The sequence below is a fragment of the Tenrec ecaudatus genome, chromosome 1, assembly GCF_050624435.1.
Source record: "Tenrec ecaudatus isolate mTenEca1 chromosome 1, mTenEca1.hap1, whole genome shotgun sequence".
Taxonomy (NCBI): Eukaryota; Metazoa; Chordata; class Mammalia; order Afrosoricida; family Tenrecidae; genus Tenrec; species Tenrec ecaudatus.
This window is the reverse complement of record NC_134530.1, coordinates 86259242-86272431: the sequence shown is the minus strand read 5'-3', so window position 1 is coordinate 86272431 and position 13190 is coordinate 86259242. Positions and strand designations below refer to the sequence as shown.

The window sequence follows — 13190 nt, the reverse complement described above, 5'->3', positions numbered from 1 at the left end:
TCATAAATCCCCATATCTGTGTTGCTCCTTACAACTCAGAAGTGCTTTTGAGACGCACCCCACACTGTTATGCCCTTATTTCCCAAACAAAGACAAGCCTAATCCCAAAGGGCATTACTTCCACAGCTATAAAACACCCACAGACACACAGACACATTGTCATCAGGCGAACTCCACCCATTGTGTTTCCGTCGATGGTGGCTGTGAAGCAGGCTGCGGCAGCACGTGACCTCTGCCTGCACACAGGAGGCAAAGAGCCCGTCTCCCAGGACAAGGCCGGTCGCCCCAAAGCAGCGGTCAGACACGCCTCTCCCCTCGATCTTTGTTTAACCTTGGCCGGAACCGACCACCTCCGCCGACGGCACTCTCCTTTTCTGCTGGCTTCAAACACGCATTGCAATGGGCACTCAACATTCACACACAAGACTCAGCATTACTGGGGCTTATTGGGGAAATTCAAGTTACCCAAATCAAGATCGGAAACCATTAAGGAAACCGTCATTGGCCCACAGGAGAGTCTCTTCTTACCCAGCAGCGCAGTCTCTCTTAGTGCCAGTCTCCCCGCCACACTGTCCCAGAGGCTGGCCTCTGCTTCCATGGGGCAAGACGCTTGCTCGCTGTTCTGCCTCACCGGCTCCCATCCTGGCACTGCTGCTCTGCTCTGTTGCATCTCGTGACCTTGGCTTCTGATCTCGCGGTGGCATGGCGTGGACTACCTCTACCGCATCACACAGGGATTTCAAATTTCCTCCATTGGTCACTCTTCCTCCTCAATCATTTCAGGGAATCTCTCTTCCTGCTTCGGAGAATGCCAAAACCATGACCAATGCCCAAGGGAAAATTCTCTGAGGGCGTCCCCGTCCCCACTTGCCTGTTAATGTATCGTGCTGTGGTGGCTTGTGGGTTAGCTGTGGTTTTGGAAGGCAGGTCAGTGGCTTTCAGATACCAGGAGGTCACCCACAGTGCACAGGCTTCAGCAGGGTCTCCAGACTAAGAACAGACTACAGAAGAGAAATCGATGTCTTCTTCAGAGGAATTGATACCGAAAACTTTGTGGGTGACAGAAGAGCACTGTCTGTCACAGAAAACGACTTAGACAGCAGCAGCACAAAGTCAGAAGGCACTCAGAATGTGACCAAGGAGAACCCGCTTCTCAAAGCACAGGCCACCCTATGGACCCTGATGGAGTAATGCCTTCAGGAACTTCGTTTGCTGATGAGGCTCGACTCAACAAGAAAGAAACAGCTGCAAACATCTATTACTAACTGGAACTTGGGACGTATGAAGTATGCGTGTAGGAAAAATTAGGAGTAACCAAAAGTGAAATGGGATGCATAAAGTTCAATATTTGAGGCATTAGTGAGTGGAAATGGACTGGCATTAACCATGTTGAATTAGAAAATCATATCGCTTACTATGCCAGGAATTACATAATGAAGAGGAATGACTTCACATTCATCGCTAAAAATGACATTTCCATATCTATCTTGAAGTAAAATGCTGTCTGGGTAATAACTATCCACATAAAGGAAATACCCCTGCAAATGAACGGAGCTGGTTACTGATGGAGTTAGCAAGGTAATCGAAGTTCCTGCCTCTATCGGTTTAGGTTTGTCACAATATTTGAGCTCTTAGAGGAGCAGCTCAGGCATTTTCCAGTAAATGGATTTAGCATCGTTATAACAAATTTGTTACCTATTCTCTTTGTGATGGGTACAGTGATAAAGATGTGTGGCACGAAGACGAGATAATTAGACACACACTTGGATGAAAGATAAATATTAATATCATAATGACATAATTGTGAAACACATTTACATTTATTACCTAATTTTATTTCCTCAATATGTCTTTAAAACAGAGGATAAAATACATAGAGTGAACTTGTTTCAAAAATGATTAATTCTACAGGAAAATACAGATAGCAATAGCAGTATAGCATTAAAAAAACTCAGACCAAACTCTGCGCCCTTGAGTGGATTCCAACTCATAGCGATCTTACCGAAAGAACAGAACTTTCACATGGATTTTCCGATCTGTAATCTTTATAGGAGACTGCCACATCTTTAAACAGCAGACCCTTCAAACAGTTAGCAGCTGAGAGCTTAACTACTGTGCCCACAGGGACCCTCATAGAACTAAGCACTGAGCATGAAACTGGTTTGGAAGCGTGCTGTGGCAGCAACATGCAAGCAGCATAGACTAAGAGGAAATATGTTCATTGTTAACCAGGATTTTGTCTGCACCATGGAATTACAAATATATTTTTATATGCTTTGTAATTTATTTGTTCCCATTTCTGTATGTATCACTTATAAAGCAGACAGGCTATGGAGTGCACGCACAGAGAGGTGGAGACAGTGGCCAGCAGAGGGCGGTCTAGCACAAACGGGTGAGGAGGAAAGGGAACCGGGGACAGCAGCAGCACAGAGCAGACGTGAGAGCCCCAGGGAAATGAGGAGGGGACTGCACTAGGGGCCAATGGCCACGATGGCCAATGGCCATGATGGGAGACTGGTTATTGACAGGAGAGAATGACACGATATGTAAATGTATGGAGAATATTTGGAGGGAGAGACACAAATGTCGAAGTGGAGAAGAAAGAATGAACTTTGTTATGTTAGCTTGAAATCAGAGGTTACATTCAGGTGACGTGTTTACATAGATAGATGGTGATGGATCAATCGATGTATATGTGGGTGTTTGTACACGTATTTTTGTATGATGCTCACATTACCTGCATACACATATAGTCCCCTGGTATGTCCATTGAGACAAGCTGGTACAAGAAGACTGATTTATCAGAGAGCACGTCTAAAGCCCAGATCTTAGTGTTCAGTAATCGTTATCTACTAAAAGGGAAGCAGGGCCTCTAGAAAAAGGAATGATTCATGGTGGAGGACAGGAAAAGCAACATAGCATCAGACATTTGATTGTGGTAGAAAATGAACAAGCCTGGAGTATCTTGGGTATTGAGAGAAATATCGATAATCTTTTTAAAAAAAAACAGGAATCCATGAATTCAAGCTGATCTAATAAATTAATGGGGAGGAGATCAAGTGTTTTCTTGATGCTGAGCAGTTTTGGAAAATAAAGAAGTTAGGAAATCCTCATTTATGGCAACATATATACAAATATGTTTGATACAATTGCTGTATGGATTGTTATAAGAGCTGTAAGAGCCCCCACTAAGATGATTTATTAAAAAAAAAAGAGGAGCCTGATACCAAGGGCTCAAGGAGAAAGTAAATGTTTAGAAAATGATGGCAACAAATGTACAAATGTGCTTGATACAATTGATGCATGGATTATTATAATATAAAAAATCACCATTCAGCAACCCTCAGAGTAATAAATAATTTGTCCCCAAACCCCAAATGAATTCTAAAACTAGTGAATGAGAGATCCGTTGTTTTTTTTGTTTTTCTTTAACGCTATCTCAAAGAACGTATTCATTACAACGTGAAAGTGAAGACTTTCACAGGGGAGAGCAAAGTTAACATCACCAATGAGATCAGTAAGAATCATCCTCATAACTTTGGTAATATTCCTGCCAAAAATTCAACCTCAATCTATTCAGCAGGAAACACGAGAGATGTTTTTACAAAATAACCCAAACCCCCCACAAGTGCTGGGTGGAATTCAAGTCCAAGTCACCCTATAGAGCAGCGGCTCTCCCCCTTCCTCATGCCGCGACCCTTTACTACCGTTCTTCATGCTGTGGTGACCCCCTAACCATAAAATTACTTTCGTTGCTACTTCATCACTGTCATTTTGCTACTGTGATGAATCAAGTGACCCTGTGAAAGGGTCGTTAGACCTCCAAAAGGGTTGTGACCCACATGTTGAGAACCGCTGCTGTAGGCAGTAGAACTAGTGTGTTTCTGAGACAGTAAATGTCTACAACTTTCTACGGGTTGTGAACGTTAAGAGACAGAAGAGCTGTGCTGCACTGAAGGAGATTAAAGAGACAGGGCAGCTAAATGCAACATGATTCTGAACTGGATCGTTTTAAAGTACAGGGTTTTTAGAGGGGCAAGTGGTAAATGATTTAATGTATCTAAGGATGAGATGGGGATAGTGCATCGAGTCGTTTTCTAATTTTGATGGTGTGCTGTGCTTATGTTGGAGAATGCCTTGTTTGCAGGAAATGGGTCCATACTAAAGATTTCACTAAAGATGTTAGGTAACTTACTCAAATACTTCAAGAGAAATGAGTTAGATGTTTTGTTCTGAACAGGTAAATTTACTTCCCTACAAAAGATTGCTAAGTATGGCAGAGACTCGTATAAGCAGCCACCTGATCCTTTCATGATTAATTTATCTACTTTGAATTTTTGTTGTTGTTGCTATGGGCTTTCAGTCATCATAAAAGGCATGCAGATATTTAGGGGAAAGTTTTGGAAGTACCAGGGATTTATGTGGGGCACATATATTCTGAAGGGGCAGCGAATTATTTAATATGGCTCCTCTAATCAAAGTCTCTCTTAAAACTCCCAAGGACCTTTCCCTGCATGGGTCTACTGAGAAGGCAGGGGAGGCTACTGACAGGAGTCACGAGTGATTAATTGTGATTAAGATTCCTTGGAGTTCCATCCTGTTGTGGATGAGCCCTCTGAGAATCAGGAGGGACCTCATGACTAGCCGGAGCCAAGGGTGGATCCACATGACAGCGATACCATTAGAGAAGCAGCAGCAGCAGAACCAGCAACGGGAGCATGGAACACAGTGATGCAGTTCCGCATTCACAGACCGTGTAAAGATGAGTGCTTTTGTGCAGGAGATGGGCTTTCAGAGGGGGTGCACTTAATTCAGGGAGCTGTTTGCTGGCCCTCAGAGCCTTCCGTTTGAGGCGTCTAGCAGAGTGGTATGTCCTTTGGGCATGTAATATCAGCCTTGACAGATCTTTGTAATGTCCTGATGAGCTCAACCCTGAGCATTTGTCATTACAACTCAACTTACGTCCTTGATAAACCCTTTAATCATGACTTTGAAGTTCTGGGTAGCCATTGCAATGTGTATGAGAACCCAGAGGGGTGAAATAAGAGGATATTACACACCCCAAGTGGGCTCTGGGAGTTGGGATGTTGGCATGATGCCTGTTTCTTCACATCGATGCAGTTGTCATGTGGCATTTTCCCTCGTGTGTGTCTTAAGAGGAAAGCAGTCACATTCGGTTGAGGACCCACTTTATGATGGAGTGTCCTTAATTTCATCTAGTATGTCTGCAACAACCCGACTTCAAGGGGTCACATCCTGAGGTTGGGAGGATTTAGGTTCCGGGACACTACCAAGTAGAGGTGCTGTGCACCTTAGACCGCCAGCTCCCTCCGTTGTTTATACCTCTGGAGAAGTTTTTAGAAACACTGAAATTGTTAACACAGGTTCAAGGGTTTGGTTGTCTTCTTTGATTATTTCTGCTAACTTTTGAAAGACTTGGTCAGCCAGCCACTGGAGATCAACCCAGCCCGTGCTGTTAGACAGCCCGCACCGCCACTCCTGTGCCTGCCCTGCCTGACCCTGGAAGGCATTTTTGAGTTTAGGATCTGGAACCACTTTCTCTGTCTCAGCTTACCCTGGAGGTTGTTCAACTAAATGATCCACTGTAAATGCAGTCCCGGGACACAGTCCTCCCTCTGATCAGGTTTGGCAGCATGTGGGGAGAGGATTTGAATCCTCCCTGCGGGGCACCTTCTCAACCAGGAAAGGTAGTCTAAGCTTCTGTTTTTGCCTTGCAGGAAAGCGGGCCTGCCTTGGAGAACAGTTGGCCAGATCTGAGCTGTTTATTTTCTTCACTTCCTTTTTACAAAAGTTTACTTTCAAGGCCCCGGCCAATGAGAAGCTGAGTACGAAGTTCAGAATGGGCATCACTCTCAGCCCTGTCAGCTACCGTCTCTGTGCTGTTTCTCGAGGGTGATGGGGCTGGAGGAGGGTGGGGGCGGGGGAGGCTGCAAGCAACATGGAGGGTGTTCTGAAGACAGCAGAGCCTGCTCAGAAGGGCGGGAACAGAACCAAGCAGCTCTGGAGAAGGATGCCAGGAACTGGACTCAGAGGCCACGAAATTCAAATGCCAACTCCACCCCCTTTCTCTTCCCAATGGAGCCTTATGCAGACCATTTATGTTCTCTAAGAATCAAAGGAAATAATGGATGTAAACTGTTTATAAACCAATAAATACACCATTAAACTTTTGGTATAATTGGCCTCCTGCTTTAAAGAGCTCCTATGCTGAGCCCATTGTTGCAGACACTGTGTGAATAGATTTTTAAAAAGCAAGATGCCCCTCTCCAAGCACTGCTCTCTCCTGACAACATGTCCTAAGTAGGTAAGATGAAGTCTCGCGATCCTTGCCTCTACAGATCATTTTGGCTGTACTTCTTCCCAGTCATTTGTTTTTTTGGAAGTCCATGGTACTTTCAACATTTTTCACCAGAACCATAATTCAGACGCATCCATTCTTCTTCAGTCTTCTGTAATGTCCCTCTTTCACTTGCTTGTGAAACAACTGACAATACCACGGCCTGCGTCCTCAAAGTACAATCCTCGCTTTGGGTTTCTAGTAGTAAGTGAAGGAGCAGTAGCAGCACAGTAAATGTAGACTAACTACAAAGCTGGTGGTTCAAATCCACTAGCACTCCGAGAGAGAAAGGAGAGGGCATCCGCTCCCTAAAGATTTGGCCTTGGAAACCCTAAATATGGTCACTATGAATTAGCATCAACTTGATGGCAGTCAGTTGAGGTGAAATTGACTTGAAGGCGGTGGGATTACTAGACGTAAATTAGAAGGCAGGCTGGAGGGTGTTGGAGGCAAGGTGTAGTGTGGAGGTTTAGTGGGTGGGAATAGGTATCTCTATCAAAGAAAAATGCTCTGGGAGCTAAGCTGATGCAGGATATTTGATACAATTAGAGAACATGAGAAAACATTCTCTGGCACAGAGTACAACTAACAAAAAGTTTTCCAAAGAAAAACAAAATTGAGGTATACAATTAATGCAACGTACTTTTTTACTAATCCAAATATTTAAGTCTTTTATTTAAAGCAGCAAATAACGTACATGTGTATCCACTTAAAAAAAACAACCATAGAAACCATCAGACCACAGGAGCAGAAAATTTATTTACGTAAAACATTTTACAACTATTATATCATCAATCATTTAAAATAATATCCCAAATACTTAAAAAAATAAATCAAGTATTGCTTTTATTTTTCAAGTGTCAAAGTCTTTGCTGTAGAAAATAGAGTCTTTTATAAGCTCAATGTTACATTACATTTAAACTCAAGTTTAGTAATGCACACTATTTTCTTTTATGATTGTGCTTTATGGATCCCCAAACTACTTTTCAATGCACAGTTTCACAAGAGGCGTGTATGCATACAATCCACATACACACAAATTTACATAGGAGTGTTCTCGTTAAATGCACAGCTAGAGAACCTTACACAGATAGCACGGTGGCTCAAAAGCCATCATGGAAGGCGAATGTGCCGCTAAACACAAAGAAGTTCAGAGATGAAGTGTTTTTTTTCTAAACACAGACATTATTTCTTAATCTATACCTAATCATTAGTTTGACAGTCTTATTCATTGGAAAAAATAAATCAACTTCACAGAGTTCTCAATACATTGAATGTATCTCAGAATATTATCCCTTACTTCTATACACACTTTTTATGTTAAGAAGAGAGAAATGAATATAAATCTTAGAACTGATGCTCAAAACTAAAGAAAATTTCCAAATTGGTCTTAGTTTTATTTTATAATCGCTGAGCTATTCAATTCCTTTATATTAGTGCTGAATTTTTCTTCCAAAATATATCAGGGTTTCAGAGAGTTCCAGAAAAAATGGAATTAAAAGAAAATAAAATTTTCCCAAGAACTTTCCCGTGCCCTTTCCTATGCACTCAGGCTGTCATACGACACTGCTGTGCACCAGTCACGGTTCCCGATGGGGTATTTATAATTCTCCACCACCCACAGGGTGTCAATCTCACTACCCTAACCAGATGTGGAAAACAATCTCACTTCTGATCAGTTCCTGAATTTCTGTATGATTAATCACATTAAGAAAGAACTTTAAATTATGTTAACCTTGTAGAAATATTTTCATATCAAACATTTTAAATTCTACTTATAAACTACAAAAATGATAAATCAGAAAATTTGTCTTTTCTCTTTTCAGAAAAAAGAATCTAGTCTCAGGTTCTGATTCAGAATTTGCATAAATTATTTTGAAATTACAAGTATATTAATAAAAATTGTTAGGTGCAATTGAACTGTGAAAATACCCATTTGTTGAAATTGGTGTTTGTTTCACAATAAAATCCATTAAAACTGAGCTTGAAAATTCTCAATTATAAACAAGTATTAAACACCATAGGGGCAAATGCTTTCACTATACTGAAATGCCATAATATTTAGAAAATTTTCAATAGCATGCTAAAATGCTCTCAAAGGCTTATTTCATGTCAGTAAGAGTTACAGGCAAGCAGCAACTACAAGAGCATATGAAAAAACAAATAAAATATGAAGAGGCTTCAAAAAGTTCACAGTAAAACACAATGAAAAGATAATGGGATTTTCCCACAAACTCTTAGAAGCCCCTCAGCAGAACTGTACCAATAGAGCACACCTAAAACTGAAAGGTAGCCAACAGAAGTAACCCTGATGAAAGATCCTGTCAGGCGGTACTTACGATTACAGAGCTGATGCTGTACGAATCCTTCTTTACTTTTAATGATGAAAAATTTGGACAGAATCCAAACTCTAGATATCTAAATAGTGTATATACTCGGGTATAAGCCGAGTTTGTTTCCCAGCACATTTTTAATGCAGTTTTTGTGGTAAAATTAGGTGCCTTGGCTGATATTCGGGTCGGCTTATACTCGAGTATATATGGTACATAATACTGTGAATAAAACAATACTTGTACTTGAAAAGAATGATTATGGCTAAAAGTCTAGACCGGGAGTCTATGGCCAAATCTGTTCTGACATCTGCTTTGTTCTTTTTTTTTTTTTTTGATAAGGTTCTATTGGAACACAGTGAGACTCATTTATTTACAAATTAACTCCACCTGCTTTCACCATATGGTGGCAGAACCCATCAGCAAGAGAGATCATATGGCCCACAAATCCTCAGAGTTACTCTCTGGCTCTTTCTAGAAAGTCAGCTGACCCCTGACCCCTCAGGTCTAGACATACTCCGGACAGATCTAACCATACAAGGTTTTCTACGGCCGGAATATAGGATGCTAGTAATGTCACAACTACTACTTCTATCCCAAACCGTCCTGTATTGGTCTTTCTATTTCTATACTCTCACACCAAAGTACTCCTAAGATAGTTTAAGAAGTATTGCCTAACAGACTTTCCTGCAGTGGTGGAAATAGTCTCCATCTGCACTGCCCAACTCAGCCGTCCCTAACTCTGTGTGGTTGTTCAGCACTTTGAAACACACAAATGAGAAATTGAAAACGGAAACTCAATTTTTAAGGTCAATTTAAATTGTTTCATGTGGTCTACAGATACCATTTTGAAGAGCACAGGTTTACTAGGACTAAATTAATATCCCCAAGTGGTGAATCTTAAAAGTGATGACCAAAGTTAATCAGAGTAACACATTTGCAAACAAGACCTTTGGGCAGAAATGCGCTAAATACAAGAAACTCAGCTCGACAGATTTCTTAATTAGTGAACAAACTCAAACGAATCCCCCATTGTTTCAGCTGCGTCCTCTCTCGATAATGAGCATATGAGCTGCTGGGCCACGACATGCCTTTCTTTTTAACAGACGCCCAAAATCTGCGGGGCTGGAAAGGAATCCTTGAAATTGCTCATTAACGTATTTCTGTAGACTTTTCACACAAATTACACTTTTCAGCTTGCTGTTCAGCAGAAAGTCACCTCTTGAAACACCCAGTCTGTTTTCACATCCATAACATCTCAAACTGTAGAGCAGCACTGATTTATCTTAGGTGCACAGTGACCCATTCCCTCTTCTGGAGCTACAACTTTCCAATTTCACACTGTTTCTATGATAGTCTTTCAACAGTCAAGTCTTCCAAAAGTTCTACTTTCGATGACAGAAAATACACTCACTGAATGACAGAACTGAAAAAACAGAAATAATAACCTGTAGACATCAAGTCAAAGAAATTACTCTTGTAATAGCTCTCTGTGCCCGCCTACCTCAAGATTATGTATGGAGCATGATAAAAACAATAAATATCCTTTAAATTAAATATTCTTGATTCTACATAGCAAATTAACCACATGACTGGAGTAAGTGAAGACATTACACTAAAATATACAAAATCAATTTCAAAGTGTAAAACTCTCCAAAGACAAATATGCTTAAGATGTATGCCTAAGTTACATCTTCCAATTACTCAACTGAGAGATAGCTCATTCTATACTTTGTTTGCCAAGTCAGCTGGCCAGATTCATTTCATGAATTCTGATTTTAAAGCAGTTGTGAGCATTCATTACACATTGTCTTCTTAGCCTGGCGGTTCCTTGGACGGTACGTTCTTTTAGGGCACGCCTGTTGAAGCTCTCCTTTGCCGCTTAATCAGCTGTTGCAGCAGGCACTCTCATGGAGAGATGCCTTCTGGTGGCGGTGATGCACCTTTGCTGAGCTAAGAAAGACCGGGCGGGAGTTCCGGCAGCAGGGTCTTTGCAAGCACCACTGCCGCTGCCGCTCATAAGCCTAGATTCCATGCCCAGTTTCTGGAATGCGAGACTCTGGAATGATTAAAAGTAAGCAACACAATGAAACAGTCATATATAGCCTTTAAGACTTTGCACAATGTTTTTTACATATAAGGATGTCAGAAAGTATTGCTGCGAAAATCATGAAAACCTTTATTCAATAAAAATACCCAAATGTGAAGTTACTCTTTCTCCATAAACACTCCCCCACAGCCCCCACAAATCAAGGTCTGTGCAGTTCTGAATTCTGAGTTCTTTTGATTTACGTCATGTCAAAATGGCAAATGGGGCATTCTTGACTCAATCTAATTGTGTCTTTTAGAGGTTAAGTTTGGGAACAAGTCTTCAGGGGAAGGTCGGGGCTGTTCCTGATGAAATACTCACAGGGCAGTCCTTGACACCCTGGAGATATGTGCAAGTGCATTGTTGTGACAGAAAACAATTCCCCAGTGCACTGTCCTAGTCGTTTTCTGTTTTTTAGATACTTCTTCTTAGTGTCCTCCAAAGACATTTATCAAAATTATCTCTAGAGTACCAACAAAACCCCAGCTCAGTATCAACTTCTGAACTGACCTCTATGCCTGGAATCAACCATCCCAGAAGAGCTCCTTGGAAGCTACTGCTTTCATGGATCTAGTCTCTGCCTCCGATGAGAGAATCCATGACTCATCCCCAGGTAGGATGCAGTCCATAAAACTGCCTGTCTTAGTTTTGACCTTGCTTAGACACTGATCAAACAGTGCCATCATTGGGTAAATCTGCTGCCCAACCTCTTTTAAATTGTTGAAAAGCAAGGATGTTACCTTGCAGACTAAGAGGTTAGAAGACCCAAGCCATGGTATTTACAATTGCCTCGCAGGCATATAAAAGTTGGACCTTCAATAAGGAAGACAGAGAAGAACTGATGTACGGTGCACGCATTACGGTGCTGGTGAGTAATACTGAAAGTACCATGTGCTGCCAAAATAGTACACACATCTGTCTTGGAAGAAGTGCAGCCAGAATGCCCTGTAGAGGAAAGGATGGGGAGCCTTCATCGCACACACTTTGCACGTGTTCTCAGGAGACACCAGGCCCTCAAGAAAGAAATCTTGCTTGGTAAAGCTGAGGGGCAGCTAACAAGAGGCAGGCTGACTGACCGATGCAGGGGCTGCCCCATTTTTGAGACATTTTCTCTTTACTTGAGCCCTTGGTATCAGCACTTTCCCCCCTCCCACACTCGTGAACCCTTGAGCAATTAAAAATTATGTTCATGTCCTTAAAACTTTTTTATAGATATCAAAGTGTGTTAGTGGTTACTAGGGTCAGTATGCAGAAAGTGGGCGTGGACACCACCTGCTGTCTCCCCCACCAATGTTTCTGTTGTTTGTCCCCCTCTAATCACTGGTGGAAATTCAACTCACCTTATTATACCAGGCAGAGACAATGAGCTTTTCTTCATAATCACGGAATTTTGCTACCTTACATTCGCTCTACAAAAAGATGATTAAGACTGTTAAAAAACCACAGGAACCATCTAAAACTACTACAAGCTAAATAATTTCTTCATTATACTCAGCATCTGAAGGATAAATTTGATATAGAAAAATAATCAAAGCCTTTATTGGATCATAAAGAAATGCAACAAGACCTTTAAGAGAATGGAATCTGTGACTGGCAGAACAAAGCCAGTAGAAACACAAAACAAAACCAGATCATTCTTATGCCACGGCCCCTACATACAGAAGAGGCTCCAGCAAACTGTAGATGGAAGAGACAATCCTGTCCCTCACAACAAGTTAAAATTACTCCAGAGCCAGAAATACATCGTTCCCAACGAAATCACCATTTTCTGAACAGTGTCCTTTACGGTTTTACTTGAGGGCCATAGGCGCATACTGAGAGAGCGCACGTGGCGGCTGCGCTGCAGTTTGCGGAGCCTGCTCGAGGACAAAGGCCTCGCTACGTAAGAACACAGTGGGGCTGCGTCTAAGGAAGAGGAAAGACTTTGAAGAAAATAACCAAGAAAATCCTTTCAACACTTTCTGCCTCTAAACCTTGGCACCAATTGTTGTCCCTCAAGGCACAGTGACCTGTAATGCCCAGTGTCTTGTGGTCTTATTTAACTGCTACCTTAGTCTGACATCCTCCTTTTAATTACACTAATATAACTATTGTTAAATTTGGTCAATCATTAGGTTACCGTAGGTTTATATTAAAAATATTCTAGCTTGAAACTCTAGAATCTTCTTTCAGGCAAGACAAAGATGCTCTTGACATGAAAAGCACCATGCAGGCGCTCAGGAACAATGAGGGAATGAGAGCCTTTCTCCCGGCTCACACAGCACCAGACGGAGACTCCCAAACTCCCCAAAAGGGAGGCAGACAACATGCCCTCTGCTACTAACATTATTTTTCCCATTTTCCTTGTGCAGTGTCTTAACAGAGGGTCTCCCCCTCTCTGTTAAGGGTGAGATGCACCATTTTCTTGTCATAT

General features: G+C 41.7%; 2 protein-coding genes across 2 annotated transcripts in view; one reads left to right on the top strand and one right to left on the bottom strand.

Annotated features, from left to right (window-relative positions):
• The window catches only part of LOC142435893 (cytochrome P450 2J2-like), a 48147-nt gene extending 41976 nt beyond the window's left edge, over positions 1–6171 (top strand). The window contains exon 9 of the mRNA XM_075539943.1: positions 5739–6171. Coding sequence (XP_075396058.1) covers positions 5739–5917 — 179 coding nt within the window. The 3' untranslated portion in view covers positions 5918–6171. The remainder of the gene's footprint in view (positions 1–5738) is intronic.
• A 933-nt stretch (positions 6172–7104) lies between these two features.
• The window catches only part of HOOK1 (hook microtubule tethering protein 1), a 73136-nt gene continuing 67050 nt past the window's right edge, over positions 7105–13190 (bottom strand). Inside the window, exons 21-22 of the mRNA XM_075556912.1 lie at positions 12118–12186; positions 7105–10747 (exon numbers count right to left, since the gene is read on the bottom strand). Coding sequence (XP_075413027.1) covers positions 10571–10747; positions 12118–12186 — 246 coding nt within the window. The 3' untranslated portion in view covers positions 7105–10570. The remainder of the gene's footprint in view (positions 10748–12117; positions 12187–13190) is intronic.